We start from the raw sequence: 15,968 nt of genomic DNA, 5'->3' as shown, positions 1-15,968 counted from the left end.
TTCTGAGCAACAAAGATGTTCTCAGTATCATTTCTTTGCCTGCACCCTGTTTGAGCCAATCCTCACATCCCTGCTCCACTCTCCTGGTCCCCTTATGGGGTGGGGGAGGGAGTGGCTCACTCCTTCATCCGGGTGACCATTCCAGGAATACGTGAACAGGATGTGACACAGGCCAGCTCTCCTCAACTTCCCCCTCCTATTGCATGTTCTCAGCTAAACCCCACAGAGGTGGCTGACCTGAATCCTCTGGGGTGGAGCTGGATTTGCCACCAGGGGTGGCCAGTATTCATAGAGGCAGAGGAGGCTGGAATGGTCCTTGGCTGCCGGTTGGGCTTTTAAGCCCCACCGCCAGGTGTGGGGTACGCAGAGGCACCTCCCAGAGGCCCAGGGACCACCTAGCACAGAGAGGCCCAACTGCAGAGTCCAGGATAGGAAAGGGGGAAAGGGCGGAGGGGGGCAGCTGAGGCCTCAGCATAGCCTGTCACCATCAGCTCTGAGGGTCGGGGGCCGCCCCGGAGCCCTGCAGAGCCTCTCTGAACTGTGCCCATCTGCCCCCAGCACTTGTACAACATTGAGTCTGAGATTGAGGAATCAGACTATGACTCGGTGGAAGGCAGCACCAGTGGGGCATCCTCGGATGAGTGGGAGGACGACAGTGACAGCTGGGAGACGGACAACGGGCTGGTGGAGGATGAGCACCCCAAGATAGAGGAGCCCCCCATCCCACCTCCTGAGCAGCCAGCAGCCCCCGAGGAGGACAAGGGGGTGGTGATCAGCGAGGAGGCTGCCACGGCCGCCATTCAGGGGGCTGTGGCCATGGCTGCACCCGTGGCTGGGCTGATGGAGAAGGCTGGCAAGGATGGGCCCCCAAAGAGCTTCCGGGAGTTGAAAGAGGCCATCAAGATCCTGGAGAGCCTCAAGAACATGACTGTGGAGCAGCTTCTGACAGGCTCACCCACCTCCCCCACAGTGGAGCCTGAGAAACCCACTCGGGAGAAGAAGTTTCTAGATGACATTAAGAAACTCCAGGAAAATCTCAAGAAGACTCTGGACAATGTGGCCATTGCGGAGGAGGAGAAGATGGAGGCGATGCCGGATGCTGAACGCAAGGAGGACAAACCCGAGGGGCAGTCCCCCGTGAAGGCCGAGTGGCCCAGCGAGACCCCGGTGCTCTGTCAGCAGTGTGGCGGCAAGCCTGGAGTCACCTTCACCAGTGCCAAGGGCGAGGTCTTCTCGGTGCTGGAGTTTGCGCCCTGTGAGTTCACCTTGCCTGTGCCGGTCCCCTCCCAGCTCCCAGCTGCCGCCTGAGGAGAGGAAAGCATTTCCCTGGTGTGGTCACTGGGGCGGTGGCTGGGCTCGCGGGTGTGAAGCCTGGGGGCTTATTCGCCCGCCTGGGGGGTGCTTCCTCTAGGCCACTTCCCCGGGGTGGCAGCTGTCCTTCCAGATAGAGTCCTCAGGTCCTGTCATTAGGGATTGACCCCTCTTTTCTCCCCTCTAGCAAATCACTCTTTTAAGAAAATTGAGTTCCAGCCTCCAGAAGCCAAGAAGTTCTTCAGCACAGTACGGAAGGAGATGGCACTGCTGGCTACCTCGCTGCCCGATGGCATCATGGTCAAGACTTTTGAAGATAGGATGGCAAGTAGCCTGGCGTGGGCTTGGCGTGGGCAGGTGCAGGTGTTCTTGTGTGGGTGCTTGGCACCCAGAGGTGGCCAGCTGTGGGCTCCTGGACCTCCAGGACTGAGCAGCACCTGAGAGGCCACCCACACCCCTTATGGGGCAGGAGACAGGCTCTTTCACGTGGGGGGCACACACGTGTCTAGACCGCACGGTGTGTTCTTTTCCCCTTCTTTACAAGTTATTACCTGAGTGTTGTTCTTTTAAAAGTATCAGAACGTTGCAGAGAAAGCTGAAGTTGCCTTTGACCAATCCTCACCCAGCCCTAGGCATCATAATTTTAGGAGTTTTGTGGGTCTCCCTACAGAAGATCTTTAAAAAAAAAAAAAAAGAAAAAGAAAAAGACAACCTTTTTTTATTTTCTATTTTCACATTCTCACACCTCAGCATAAACATTTTGTGTGATCTGTTCCACACGAGTAGCCTGTCATTGCACACATCATCCGTAGTTTGCTTTTTTGTCTCAATGGGATGATTTTTGAGACCTTTTGATGTTGATGCGTCTTGATCTAGTTCATTCTCTTTTAGCTACAGATTAGTATCCACTCACGTGGCCATGTCCCATTGCGTTTTCCATTCCTCTCTCCATGGCCCGGGCCCAGGGTTGAGTCATGCCACCGGAGGCGGTGTGAGCGCGTCCTCGTTCCAGGCACAGGCATGCCCGGTCCATCTGTCACCTCATTTATTCAACACCTCCACCGGGCCCCTGCTGTGTGCCGGGCCTGGTGCGAGACACTGAACTTGAGTCTGACCTGGCCGCAGCTGCAGTCCAGCTCTGGCCAGAGGGGCCAGAGAACAGAACAGGGGTGCTGTTTGCACCTACCTGGAAACCATGGGGCGGGGCTGGGGTCACCACGGGGTCGGTGCCACTCAGGGTTCATTCATTCTTTTTTTTTCTTTCTTATATTTATTTAAATTCAATCAACATATAGCGTATTACTCGTTTCAGAGATAGAGTTCAGTGATTCATCGGTTGTGTACAACACCCAGTGCTTGTTACGTCACATGCCCTCCTTAATGCCCGTCACCCAGTTACCCCATCCCCCCACCCCCTGCTGCTCAGGGTTCTTGGTGACATCTTTGCTTTTGCTTGAGTTTTAGTAAAACTTGAAAATTCCAACCTGTCTCAGCTCTGCTGAGGAGAGAACAGCATTTTTTCCAGGCCTTACTCGCAGGGACAAATGGCGCAGTGCGTTATCTCAAGGCCTGCGGGGTGGCACCGGGCAGTACTCTGCCCTCGCTGTTTTTACATCACCCAGTGTCACGTGTGTTGCTGTAATAGTGGATGCCACCCCCCACCCCCCCGATACACAGATTTCAACTGTCTGGGGGCAGTCTCCCTAATGACTTAATGACCCGAGTTTCTTCGGTGGTCTGCCAGCTTTTCCACTGGGGTTCCAGATCCCCTTGTTCCTCTGGTTCCCTAAAAGCTAGTATAGGCTTGGCACCTTGGAATGTTCTTTCATCTTCTGACTAATTGTAATTGTTGTTGACCTGAGGGCAGAGGGGGTCAGGGCAGGTGTTTTAAGAAATGAATCTTCAAAGTAATGACTTAATGATAAAAAAAACAGTTTGGATGATTCCATTTATACCAGGAGTTAAAAGATGCCGTGTAGGCCCGCACAGAAATAGTTCCATTTAGCTTCTCCGTAGTTGGTGGCGTCTGGAATCCCAGGGCGCTGTTCTTCCTCCCCCCGATCCACACAGGTGCCGTGTGCAGAAGCCCGCACCGACCTCAGCCTTCCCTCCCTCTAGGACCTTTTCTCAGCCCTGATCAAGGGCCCCACTCGCACCCCCTACGAGGATGGCCTCTACTTGTTTGACATCCAGCTGCCCAACATCTACCCAGCCGTGCCCCCCCACTTTTGCTACCTCTCCCAGTGCAGTGGCCGCCTGAACCCCAACTTGTATGACAACGGGAAGGTGTGTGTCAGCCTCCTGGGCACCTGGATTGGAAAGGTGAGTGTAATGCCAGCACTGTCAGGGTGGGAGGACAGCCTGTCGGGGGCGGGTGTCTGGACAGAGTCGATCATGCTGTGTGCACATGTGTTTCAGGGGACGGAGAGGTGGACGAGCAAATCCAGCCTTCTCCAGGTGCTCATCTCCATCCAAGGTACGGTGTCGGGGGAGGGCCGGTGGTCAGGAGAGCTGCTGGGGGTGCAGAGACACAGGCCTCTGTCTCCAGCTCCCACCCGTAGCTCTGGCCGCCCTCCAGGGGTCCTCAGGCCAGCCCTCATGGGCTTCCCACCCCAACGCCCACAGGTCTGATCCTGGTGAATGAACCCTACTACAATGAAGCCGGCTTCGACAGCGACCGGGGCCTGCAGGAGGGGTACGAGAACAGTCGTTGCTACAACGAGATGGCGCTCATCCGCGTGGTCCAGTCCATGACCCAGCTGGTGCGGCGGCCCCCTGAAGTCTTCGAGCAGGAAATCCGGCAGCACTTCCGTACTGGCGGCTGGCGGCTGGTGAGCCGCATCGAGTCCTGGCTGGAAACCCATGCCCTGCTGGAGAGGGCCCACGTGCTGCCCAACGGGATCCCCAAGGACAGCAGCTCCCCAGAGCCACCTGCTGTGGCCGAGCTCTCAGACTACGGCCGAGAAGAACCTGAGGACGGAGGGCTGGCCGCTGGCGAGGCCTCCCAGGGCTCAGACTCGGAGGGCGGCGCCCAGGGCCTGGCCTCAGCTAGCAGGGACCGCACAGACCAGACTTCGGAGGCAGCGCCTGACACCCCGGTGCCACCCAGTGTCAAACCAAAGAAGCGGAGAAAGAGCTACCGGAGCTTCTTGCCTGAGAAGAGTGGCTACCCTGACATCGGCTTCCCTCTCTTCCCACTTTCTAAGGGTTTCATCAAGAGCATCCGGGGTGTCCTGACGCAGTTCCGGGCCGCTCTGCTAGAGGCGGGCATGCCTGAGAGCGTGGAGGACAAGTAGCCGCCACCCTGGAGGAAGGAATGTCACGTGGGGAGAGGCCAGCTGCTGCCCGCTCACTCCCTCCCCCGGAATCGCCCGTCTTCCCGTTTTCTCCTCTGTCCCCGATGCAAAAGCCCCTCATTGCCCTCTCCCCAAGGTGAGTTTGATGCTGAAGTGCAAGGAGTTTCTTGAGATGCTGCCGTTTCTTCCCCGAAGCAATCTTTTGACAGGCCGATCCCCTGTGGCAAAGAGAATCTGGAACCTGCTGCTGGTCTTTCCATTTGTCACCCAGGCAGAGCGTCCCGGCACTTGCTTCCTGGCCGTGCCCATCTTGGGTCGGAGGTGCGGGGTTCCGAGGGCCTGCCTCGGGGGCTATCTGTGGGCCTGCACAGCCCAGCAGCAGAGCGAGCGGATATGCGTGCATGAAGCGCGGGCGGCTCCAGCAATTCCCCCAGTCCCTTTCCACCCTCTTCAGTGCCCCTGGAGCTTCCCTGGCCCTGGGCCCCCCTGCTGCCATCACCACCAGGTCCTTCCTCGTCCCCCAGCTGGGGAGTTGTAGCTGCTGTCACCAACTCCTGGCTCCGCTCTGGACTGTGTACCACAGGACAACCCTCAGGCCTGTTGAACTTGCTCTCTAAGAGAGGTAGGGACCGGGCTGGGTTCAGAGGGACACCCGGGAGGGGTGGCGACCCTCACAGGTGACACGGAATGAGAACCAGGGAGCTGCTGGAAAAAACAGCGGTAGGTGCCTTGCTCTGACGTCCCAGGTGGCTGGCGGATGGCAGTGTTGGGCCGCCGCGGGGCCGCTCCCTGCCCAACCCCACCCCAGGGCCCCAGGAGGCGGAGGCGCGGCGGAACAAGGCCAGAGCCAGTACTCAGGCCTCTCCCGCACTCTGCCCTCCCGCTATCACATGCTGAGCCTGGGAGGTGGCCCCTAGCTCGTGGAACACAGAAGGAAAGAGCCAGCCCCCACCCGCGGTCTCCTGTCGCTTACAGACTCTGCGGGCTCAATCCGGGGAGAGAGAGGTGGCCCACGGGGGTTCTCCTCCCTCACAGAGACAGGCCCAGAGGTTTACAAGTTTTCTAAGCTTTTGATAATGTGAAGCTCCAGGTTAAGAGGATGCTGTTGAGCACATTGCAGCTATGTAATTTTTGGTGTATGTATGTAATATTTAAGGTTGAAAGAAAATAAATCTCAAAAGCAAAGATATTAACTCTTATTAGAAAAAAAAGACAAAAAAAAAAAAAAAAAGAAGCCAAAGCATGATGCGTCTTGTCCGCCTTAAGCCGGCTCCACACCTGTGCTGTGCCACAAGCACCCAGCGGGCAGCAGCCGCGGGGAAGGACGGGGCCGCACCGCAGGCCGCGGCTCTTAGAGCCCTGAGTCGGTATCTCGTTTGAGAAACATCCAGAGTGACTGGTGGGGCTGTGCTTCCCAGTGCGTTGTTCATGTGGAGATGTGAATGCCTACTGCTTAAGATATCTGTATAAAGTGCTGTGTGATTAAACCTTTTTTTTACTTGCATTTTTTTTTTGTTTGTTTGGCTCATTACAATGTACAAAAAAGACAAGGTGGCACCATTAAACCTGCCTCTGCCATTCATCTGGGCTCTGTCGCCTTTCTTCCTCTCTGGGGCACCTCACACGTCCCTCCCCAGGGGAAGGCAAGACCAGTTGCCAGGAAGGTTCACGGCGGGGGTCCCCAGGCCTCTGATTGACCAGTTTGGCCAGGTCAGCACCTTCCAGCCTCTGTGGGAGCCAACATCCAAGCACCCGGCCTGGGCTTTAAGTCAAAATGATTACCAGTTTGGGGGCCTGGTGATCTGCCCCGCTCTTCTGCTTCCTTCTAACTCGTGCCCCACAGGGGTCTGGCAGCGTAGGGTAGAGGAGGCTGGGGGAGCCCTGGAGCCCCCCTGGAGGGATAGAGGACTTCTTTCCAACCGCCTGCCATTTTGACTGCTGCTCCTTGCTAATCTCCCTAATGCTCCCAAACTCCGACCTTTTCCCTCTTCACGGAGACTAGCTGGCTGTGTGGTCCTGGGTAAGACATTCTAGCTCTGAGTTTGTCTTCCACATGGGGCTGGGCAGTTGGTTGAGCTCCCTGGCTTCTCCCAGGCCAAAAGTGGTATAATCACTGGGGCAGGACCCTAACTCCTGCCCAAAAAGAAGCCTAGACTAGCCCTGATCCTGTGCCCACCACCAAAATGACACTTACCAGGAGTCAGGACTATGCACTGCCAATCCACTGCCCACCACTGGGCATTAAGTTCTAGAGCCCTGGCAGGAGCAAGACCCCATTCCTGCCCCAACACCCAGGATAAGACCAGGAGGCTGGGAATGTCACTTTATTTGTATTTAATTCATGGGGTTGGGCTCCCAGAAACAAAATGGGAGTGGCTTCTGTAGGCAGGGAGGCCCAACCAGCTGGGCTCCTGGCCCAGAGCCTCATGCTGGCCTTTGGTAGGCAGAGCCTGCCCTCCCAAAGCACAGCCTCTACCTTCCCACCGTCCGTCCTCAGGCGTCCTCCTCCTCCGTGGCACATGAGCTGCGGACAGGCCCTCCAGTCCTGGCGGAAGGGTGGAGAGGGTCCTGCCAGAGTTGACCAAGGAGGCTAAAGCACGGCAAGGCCCACAGAGTCACAAGGGCTCTTCTGGAGATGGTCCCTGGGGAGGCTTCTGGCTGGCTGGGGGCTCCATGCAGCCACTGACCATCCAGAGGTAGTCTGGGTGCACCTGGCCCTGCACGGCCTCACTGACCATCAGCTCCCCGTCCACAGCAAACACCCCCTTCCCATCCTTGGGCTCCAGGCGGAAGGCAACCACAGGCACATACACCAGGTAGGGACAGTCATACTCCATGTGCCTGCCCTTCTCCATGGCCAGGAAGAGGCGCAGCAGCATGGCCCGAGACACACCCGCCCGCACGTAGAACAGGTGCATAGTGCCAGCCGGGCATCGGCCCATGGGGGCAGCAAACATCTCGCTGCCCAGGTGTGAGTGCAGCAGGGCCAGCACCAGCACGAAGTCCTGCTCTGGTACCACCGTCCAGTGTGAGGGCACTGGCTCCTCCAGGGGTACGAGGTGCACATCTGTAGGACCCTGCTGGTCCTGCCGGTCCACAGCAGGGGAGGTGGGCATCTGGGAGACCACCCTTTCCACGGGGAGGTAGGCCAGTGTGCCCTGGTAGACACGCAGGGCCGCCAAGCGCAGGAAGGTGCCCAGAGTGAAGCGCATCTCCCCTAGACGCCGAAACTTCTCGCTCTCCAGATCCACGTCAGCAATGAAGCCCCAAGCCAGGCTAAGCACGGAGAAGAGGCGCGTCCCGGAGGCTGTCTGCAGTGACAGCAGGTTCATGGGTGCCAGCAGCCGGCGGCACAGCAGCAGCGTGCAGTTGGTCAAGAGGTCCTCATTAGTCACCTGCTCGTAGCTGCAGGGGAGAAAGGTCAGATGGTGCAGGGCAGGAGGCCTCACGCGTGCCTGCTCCTCGATCCTCTGCCCGAGGACGTGAAGCGGACAAAGGAACGCTGCGTCCCTAGGGCGCTGGGGGGAATGACAGATGGCGCAGGAGGAGGTAGCCGCTGGTCACCCAGGGAGGGCCCCAGAACTGAGGGTGGAGGCTCCAGAAGAGAGGAAATAGACGTTATGCCATATATGGGAACTTAGAAAACCTGGTGGGAGGGTGGCACTGAGGGAAAACAGGTCCACTCTGGCCCTGGGCTCTCACCCGGCATAATGGTTCAGAGAAGCTGCCAGCGCGTTACCAGAGCCGGCGGGGAGGCTGCACAGGGGCTTCCGGATGGCAGTCTCCCAGTCCGGCCGCTCCATGAGCCCGTTCACCACCTGTGGGAGCACGGGGGGGGGGGGGGGGGCTCAGCCTGAGCAGCACCCCCCCCCCAGCCCCTCGGGGCAGGCCTCACCTCATGCATCAGCCCGTCTCCGGACATGACCACCAGCGCATCCCAGCGCCCCAGCTCCTCCCCGCGCACCAGCTCCCGAGCGTGGTTCCGCCGCTCTGCGGAGAGACAGGGTGGCCAGGGGGTCCAGGGGGGCCGGGGGGGGGGGCTGCTCCCGCAACGCCCCGGGAGGCACTCACCAGTGAGCATCAGCGTGAAGGAGACCTCGGCCTGCGCCAGCAGGGGCTGCACGTGGCTGCGGAAGAGCTGCAGCGCCTTGCCCTTGCCTCCGCGCGGGTTTAGCAGGATCAGCACGCGGCAGGGCCGGGGGAGCAGGCTGCGCGCGCCGCCCGCTGCAAAACAAGCCCCACGGGGCCGCGTCCCCAACCGGCCACTAGGGGGCCGCGGCTCACAGCGGGGGCGCCGGGGTGGAAACGCGGGCCTGAAATCCCCGGGCGGGCGAGGGAGCCAACAGAGCCTGGCAGGAGGCCCCGGCGTCCTGGGGGGCCGGGGGGGGGGCAGGACAGCCCGGTCCTCGGCTAGGGGCGGACCGGCTTCTGGCCTCGTCGGGAAAAGTGCTCCGGTTGTCCTCCGCCCCTCTCCTTCCCCGGCTGACGCTGGCCGTTCTTCCTGGCAAGGGAGGAAGAGAACCCCCCCCCCGGCAGCCCCTGCCCCCCGGGGCCCCACGAACCTGAGTCCATAACCTCGACCCGCGGCTCGCGCTGCCGGGGCGTCCCCAGCGCTGTCGGGGAGCTGCGCGCGGCGGCGGCCCCTGCCTTCAGCTCCTTATCGGTGCCGCCCAGGCGCGCGTCGCGGTGCCGGCCGAGGGGCTCGCCCTCCCCGCCCGGAGCCGGGGCCGCGGGGGCGCCGGCGTCATCCCCTGCGGCTGCGGGATCTGAGGGAGAGGAGACAGCGCTGGCGGAGCCCCGAGCGGCCCGCGGCGGCGGGGAGCGCCCGGCTGCACCGTCGGACGGGGCGCGGGGAGCCGCGCGCTCGGGCATCGCCCGCCCCCCGCGAGGTGCAGAGGGCCGCGGTCTGGCCCCCGCGGGGCGCTCCCGGCCCGGCCCGAGCCCCCCCCCCCACCCCGCAGAGCGGAGGGTCAGGTCCCGGGGGCTCCCCTCTCAGCGGCGTCGGGTCCCGGCCCCACGAGGAGGCAGAGCCCCGTGGCTCCTCGCCGCCCCCGGGGCTGCCGGGGGCACAGGGGTCCCGCGGCGTAAAAATGCCAGAACGTGAGCGGACATCGCGGGGCTCGAGGCGCCCGGAGCCGCCGGGACGCGCGCCTCGCCCGTGGGAGCAGCGCGGGGGCCCGCGAGGGCTGAGCCGAGCCCCGCCGCCGCCGCCGCCTCCCCGCGCCGGGCGCAGAGTGGGCGCCCAGGGGCCGCGAGCGGCGAGGAGCCCGGGCGGGCGGCCCTACCCAGTCGGTCGGGTTTGCTGGGGGAGGCGCCACCTCCGTGCCCTGCAGCGGCCGAGGGCGGACTGGGCTCGGCCCGGCCCCGTCTGAGCGACGACCCGAGCGCCGCAGTAGCGCTGGCTGCGCGGCCTCCCCGCCTCTGGCCTCAAACTTTTAGCTCAACTTCGCCGCCAGGCGCCGCGGCGCGGGGAGGGAGGGCGCCGGGCCTCCGCGCGCCGCCTGGCCACACCCCGCGCTCCCCGCGCTCCCCGCGCTCCCCGCGCTCGGGGGTGGAACCGGCGCCTGGCGCGGCCTGGGCCTGCCCGCCCCCAGCCTCACGGCGCCGCCTCCGGCCCGGTCAGCGCCCGCGGCCCCGCCCCGCGGCCGGAGAGAAGGCGGCGCCGCGCGGGGCGGGAGTCGGCGAGGCGCGGGGCTCAGCGTCCCGGGCGCGCAGGGGGGACGCGAACTCGCCGCGGCGCCCCGGGTCGGAGCGGCCCCTCGGCTGTCCCCGGTCGCCGCCACCTCCGGCCGCGGGGTCTTCCCCCGTCGCGCGCTGCGCCCCAGTCCACTGGGACCCGAGGCCCAGACCCCTCGGGGCCCCCCCGCCCCGCGCCCCCGCGCCCCGCGCCCAGGCGACTCCCGTGCCGCCTGCTTTGGCTCCTGGCGGGCAGCCTCGCCGCGCAGCCACCGGAGCCCGGGGCAGCCGGGCGTCCTCCCACCCGCCGGCGAGGGGCGTAGGCGGCCGCGGTCCGGAGGAGGGGGCCTGGTCAAGACCCATAAAAGTTGGATCTTTCCCCAGAGGAAACCATCGAGGCTCACCTGGGCGAGAGGCTACCCCGCAGCGGGCGACCCAGGCCCGCGCCCCTCACCCGCGGGAGGGGACCCGGCGTTGTGACCAAGGTCTGGGGGGCCCGGTCGGGATCCGAGGGCCACACACGGGGGAGCGGCCCCGCCGCCGCCTCTGGCTCAGCGGGAGGATGCGAGCGCCCCGGGAGTCCTCGCTTCGACGGAGGCAAACGGAGATGCGTGTGTGTCCGTGCGCGCGCGTGTGATATACGTGTCGTGGGCAAGGGTCTGACCTGAACGTGTCCGCCACCAACGAGTTAAGTCCCTGGGGGGTTGTTTGCGGAGACCCGGAGGAGGACGTCGCCACGGCCGACTAGGCGCCCTGACCAGGTGCGGCCAAAGTTAGGGGAGGCCTCACCCGGGTCGGGCCCAGGCGGCCGCGGGCTCCCGCGCCCACACCTGCAGCCCCCGCCCCCCCCCCCGCCTCGCTCTCCCCAGCGCCCCCGAGGATCGGGAAGAGGCAGGTCACTCGGGCACGCCTCCGTGGGGTCCCTTCCGGGGGACGCGGGCAGCCCGGCCCCGTTTCCCAGCACCTGGGGGGGCGGAGCCCGAGGTCCCCGGCGGGGAGCGACGCGCGGGCTCGGGGCCCCGCGGCTCGGCGCGCGTCGCAGCGGTGCGCGCCCCCGCCTGGCGCGGCCCCCGGGAGGCCCCGGCCGGTCCCGAGCGCCCCGAGCCCGTTCCGGGAAGGTGACTCAGCGACGCGCCCCGGGCTCGAGAAACTCCGCAGGACTAAGAACCGGGGGGAAGGAGCCGGGGCGTCCCGGCCCTCCCGCCGCGCCGCAGCCGCAGCCGCAGCCGCGGCCCCGGACCTCCGGACCCCCCACCCCCACTCCCCGGGAACCCGAACCCGGGGGACCGCTGCGCTGCAGCCGCAGTGCCGTGGTCACGCGACGCGGGGACGAGCGGCGGCGGCGGCGGCGGCGGCGGAGGAGGAGGAGGAGGAGGAGGAGGAGGCTCGGTGCGGGAGCCAGAGGGCCAGGGCCAGCCCGCCTCCCCCTCCTCCCCCCCGCCTCGTCCCCCTCCCCTCCCCTCCCCTCCCCACCCCTCCCCACGTCCCCTCCAGTGAAGGCTACGGTCGAAGCCTGGATTAGGCGCCGCGAAAACGCGGGGCTCGGGCGGGTGCTCCCCGAGATCGCAGCCTGGGAGCGAGGTGCCTGCGGAGGCCAGGGCAGCCTCCCCCTCTCCCCCGCTCGGGAGGGCACTTCATTCAGGCCTGAGGAGCCGCTGCGTTAAACCTTGGAACCTGGTGGAAACTGAGGCACAGGGAAGGGAAGACCTGGCGGTGCAGGAGTCCGTGGTGAGAAAGCTCGCCCGCTGCAGGGTCCCTCTCTTCCTCCCGAGCGCCCCAGGCTGGGGCCCCCGGGGTGGCAGGGCCGGGCGGGGGCGGGGTTGACCAGAACCCAGGCGGGCGAGGGGCGGGGGAGGCGGGGGTGGGGGGTGAGGGGGGCCTGCTGGGTTCTTGCTCCGGCCTCCGGGGGCTCAGTGGGAGGGAGGTGGGGGGCAGAGCCCTCTGGCCCCGGTTCCAGTCCGCACAATGGTTCCTCTGTCCTCCCAGCGCCTCTTGCCCTGCCCCCCTCACCTCCACGGTCTCTGCTCTGCCCCCCTCATTCTTGTCATTAACCGCCCTGTTCCGGGCTCCCTCTCTCCAGGCCCGCGCTGACCTCCAGCCTGTCTCTAAAGTACCGCATCTGCCTCCAGAAACTGGCCCATCAGCATCCCGGCCAGGGGAAACAGGATGGGCCAAAAACAAGATGCTGTGGCCCTTTGACAGTTGGGGGAACCCAAACCCTGGGAAGTGAAGGTTCTTGCAAATGCTTAGCACCGGTTCCCAGCAGAGCTGAGAAGCAAACGCAGGAGTCCTGCCCCAGCCTGGAAGACTGAGGCCACCCCAGGCTTCTCGCACATGTTTGAGTATCCGCCGACCTGGTAGGTCGCTTGCCACAGAGCTGCCCCAACGTCCGGGCTGTGCAGGGTGTCCCAGAGAAAAGAGGAAACACCTTAAAGCCCTCTCCAGACTTCCTCTCCCAAGTCCTGATTCAGCAGGGCCACCACGCCGTGAGGCCCACCATGAGCCTGGCTTCAGGCTCGATCCCACCTGATTGCCACTCAGGCTCACAGGTGAAAGAGACTGGTTTTCCCAGCCCCCCTTCCTCCTCGTGGGGAGCCCCCCGCCACCAGGGAGACACACCTGAGAGCCCCTTCTCTCCTGCTTCAGAGAAAGAAAGCAGGAATTGACTGGGCCTGGCTCCAGCTTTCTGGAAAATTGGAGCCAAGGCCGCCAGATGGCAAATGACTTGCTTTTATTAGGATAGGATTCCCGCCATCTCACCGGTCCCTGAAGCAGTTGTCCCAGGAGGTTTCAGCTCCCAAGCTGAATTGCGGAGCCTCCAGGCCTCCTCTGACCTTGAGTCCTTGCTGCCAGGGAGGCTGCAGGAGCAGGGAAGGGAGGTGTCCAGCCCTCCAAACTCTTCCTAAGACTTGTGTTCTGGGACAGCCCCCAGATGTGGCTTTCCCTTCTGAGAGGTTCCTAGATGCTGGTGACAGTGTCAGGTATTGGGGGGGACGGGGTGTGCCGCACACGTGGTGATCCAGGAGGGCAGACTGGTCACGCAGGATTCTTGGCTGCACGCAGGGAGTGATCAGAGTTTCTGTTTCTGCTGTGGCTCATCCACTCTGGGCGTGTGGTGAGCCTAGCTCCACGCTCTGCGTGACCTCCTCGTCCTCGTGGGTTTCCCTGCTGAGGCTGGGAGCACACGGCTTGTCTGGGCGCCGCCTTCCACCCTCACCTGCAGGCTGATGGGGTACTTAGCCTCCGGAGCCCCCTGCCGGGCCTGCCCACTCGGCTCATTTCCACTCCTTGCCCAGCATCTGAAGGCTATTCTGGTAGTTTCTTGGGGTCATTGTAACAAAGTGCCACCAACTGGGTGGCCTCCCAGAAATCCACTGTCTCTCGGACCTGGAGGCCCAAGTCTGAGATCAGTACGTTGTCAGGGTTCCTTCCGGGGCTGTGCGGGAGGATCTGTCCCAGGCCTCCCTCCTAGCTCGGGCGGGCTGCTGGCAAGCTGCTGTTGCTTGGCTGGGCGATGCATCACCGCATCTCTGCCTTCGTCTGCACGTGGCCTTCTTCCCGGGAAAGATTTGGCTGCATTCAGTTCCTTGTTCCTTAGGGTCTGCGTGATCTCCGGTGGGCGTGTTGTTTTTCAAATGCAAATTGCTCTGGGAGGAAAAAACCAACGGGTCATTAGGACTCTAGTGGGAATTAACGTATTACAATTCTTTTAGCATTTCACCTTTTCTTTTTTTTTAATTTTTTTAAATTTATTTATTACACAGAGACAGAGAGAGAGAGGCAGAGACACAGGCAGAGGGTGAAGCAGGCTCCATGGAGAGAGCCAGCGACGTGGGACTCCATCCCGGGTCCCCAGGATCATGCCCTGGGCTAAAGGCAGGCGCTAAACCGCTGAGCCACCCGGGCTGCCCGATTTCACCTTTTCAATCAAAGAAAGTGCAAACGCGAGGTGTCCTGAAAAAGGGACGTGTTCCTGCAGATGTGGGAGGAAGGAGGGTGTCTGGAAGCCAGACCTACCCTCCTCCTCACGTTGTCAAGGTGAGATCTGTTGGGAGGGGTTGTTTACATCTGCCCTGGCTGCCACACTTCCTTGCACGCCCAGGCTTGCACACCGCTCCCTCAACTTTCAGATCTCACTGCGCATCTTGATTTATGGCATCTTTGGCTTCCCGAGGAGATGCGTTTGTTTTTCAGCCCTTGGAAGAACAAAGCTGAGGTTTGTGTTAGCGTAGGGATGCTCAGATTTGTTCTTTTACAAGCTCCGGAGGTCAGAAGTTTCGAATGGATCAGCAGGGCTGCAGGCTGCGTTGCCCCGCCTGTTCCACCCCCAGCGGCCACCTGCATTGTCTGGCTCAGGACCCTTCCTTCATTCCAAAGTCAGCACAGGACTTCAGATCTCTGACCTTTACTTCCGTTGTCACACCTCTGACTGATTTTCCAGCCTCCCTCTTCCTCGTAGGAACCTTGTGATGGCCTTGGCCCCACCCAGATCATCCAGGATAATCTCACCCTTCTAGAGCCTTAATGTGAGGTTTCCGAAGCATCCGCAACGTGTAGCATCCGCAACGTCCCCTTTGCCATATAAGGTAATCCATTCACTGGTACCAAGGATGAGGACCTGGACCTTTGGGGGGCTGTTACTCTGGCAACCACGGATGGGTAGGGAAAGTCTGGGAACTGTGTCCTTACTTGGCTACGGAACTTTCTGACATTCCCCGCCTTCCCCAGCGCTGCCAAGTAAACACAAACCAGGAGCTTGCTTTCCCCCCAAATAAGTGGCTATTGTGTGGGAGTAAAAACATTTTTGCTGGTTTAACACGTGATTCTGTGGACTTCGTGGGTAGCAGTCCCAACAAAGAAAACTGGTTTCCAATTTTGAAAACTACCTGAGAGAGAGAAATTGGCATCTGGGCTAAACATAGTGATTCCAGGGTTTCAGAACCCCAACTTTTCACCTGAGGGAGGGCTGGCAAGCAGACCAACCCATCCCCTTTCGGCCTGTTAGGATTCCCCACTCAGCTTTGCAGGAAGGGTTTGCCACAGGGCGTGGGCCCCCTGGGTACCAAAAGGAAGTGTGTCACCCTCTCAGCTCCTATCACGTGATCTGGCAATCCAGCTGCTTCTGCGGCTCTGTGGTAAAGCTGAACCAGACCAGCCACACAGAAAATCATGGCCAGGAATATTCCACAGGCTCTCACTGACATCAGCTCCAGTTTGGGCCTGAGGCCGCCTCTGGCCTAGTCTCCAGTGACCAACCCCACATCCTGGATACTTGGGAGGCAAGAGATTGTCCCTTTCTGCGGCTGCAGCCAGCCCTCCACCCCACCCAACTATGCCACTTGCTCATCTCTGCTGGTTTGGAGACCGCAGACACCTGGTAAAAGACTTCACCCAAGGGAAGAAAAGCCGCATCAAACTGCCTTAGGCAGGTCCCCAAAGGGAACTGGGAATCAGGAAGAGGGACCTGGCACCTCTGCCACTGGGTAGCAGGAAAGCAGAGCAGGCCAAGGGGATGGGTGTGTATACGGTTTTCCTGGGGCTTTTTGTTGTGCAATGTTTTCCACTTTCACTTCTCTCAAAAGCTAAGATGTGTCCTTGGGTTGTTCCCAAAGCAAACAGACAGGGGGCTGGACACGGCCCCAGGCTGGACACTGCATTGGTGCTGGTCTAGGGCCTTTCCTCCTA

General features: G+C 62.0%; 3 protein-coding genes across 6 annotated transcripts in view; 2 read left to right on the top strand and 1 right to left on the bottom strand.

Moving 5' to 3' along the window:
• UBE2O (ubiquitin conjugating enzyme E2 O) overlaps positions 1-6,189 on the top strand; it is a 56,042-nt gene extending 49,853 nt beyond the window's left edge. For 2 of the 3 annotated variants that reach the window (XM_055337519.1, XM_055337505.1), the window contains exons 14-18: positions 559-1,255; positions 1,499-1,635; positions 3,430-3,633; positions 3,730-3,787; positions 3,937-6,189. In XM_055337519.1, coding sequence (XP_055193494.1) covers positions 559-1,255; positions 1,499-1,635; positions 3,430-3,633; positions 3,730-3,787; positions 3,937-4,607 — 1,767 coding nt within the window. In that variant the 3' untranslated portion in view covers positions 4,608-6,189. The remainder of the gene's footprint in view (positions 1-558; positions 1,256-1,498; positions 1,636-3,429; positions 3,634-3,729; positions 3,788-3,936) is intronic. The other variant, XR_008666078.1, reaches the window with a different exon arrangement.
• Positions 6,190-6,915: 726 nt separating this feature from the next.
• Positions 6,916-9,850, bottom strand: SPHK1 (sphingosine kinase 1). 2 transcript variants are annotated; one of them, XM_055333738.1, is made up of 6 exons: positions 9,647-9,850; positions 9,170-9,373; positions 8,679-8,831; positions 8,503-8,597; positions 8,310-8,425; positions 6,916-8,012 (listed from the first exon to the last, which is right to left on the bottom strand). In XM_055333738.1, exons 1-6 carry the CDS (start codon positions 9,717-9,719, stop codon positions 7,223-7,225), a joined length of 1,431 nt encoding a protein of 476 aa, XP_055189713.1. In that variant the 5' UTR covers positions 9,720-9,850; the 3' UTR covers positions 6,916-7,222. The 2 variants fall into 2 exon arrangements, with proteins under 2 accessions (XP_055189713.1, XP_055189706.1); XM_055333731.1 differs by lacking the exon at positions 9,647-9,850 and having other exon boundaries at positions 9,170-9,536.
• A 995-nt stretch (positions 9,851-10,845) lies between these two features.
• Positions 10,846-15,099, top strand: LOC129501994 (serine/arginine repetitive matrix protein 1-like). The gene is made up of 5 exons (XM_055313372.1): positions 10,846-10,894; positions 10,977-12,011; positions 12,364-12,640; positions 14,048-14,321; positions 14,743-15,099. The coding sequence occupies exons 1-2, from the start codon at positions 10,846-10,848 to the stop codon at positions 11,945-11,947; spliced, it is 1,020 nt and encodes a 339-aa protein (XP_055169347.1). The 3' UTR covers positions 11,948-12,011; positions 12,364-12,640; positions 14,048-14,321; positions 14,743-15,099.
• Positions 15,100-15,968: the final 869 nt, after the last annotated feature.

The sequence above is a fragment of the Nyctereutes procyonoides genome, unplaced genomic scaffold, assembly GCF_905146905.1.
Source record: "Nyctereutes procyonoides isolate TBG_1078 unplaced genomic scaffold, NYPRO_anot_genome, whole genome shotgun sequence".
Classification (NCBI taxonomy): Eukaryota; Metazoa; Chordata; class Mammalia; order Carnivora; family Canidae; genus Nyctereutes; species Nyctereutes procyonoides.
The sequence above is the reverse complement of the archived record's forward strand: the minus strand, read 5'-3'. Positions and strand labels throughout refer to the sequence as shown.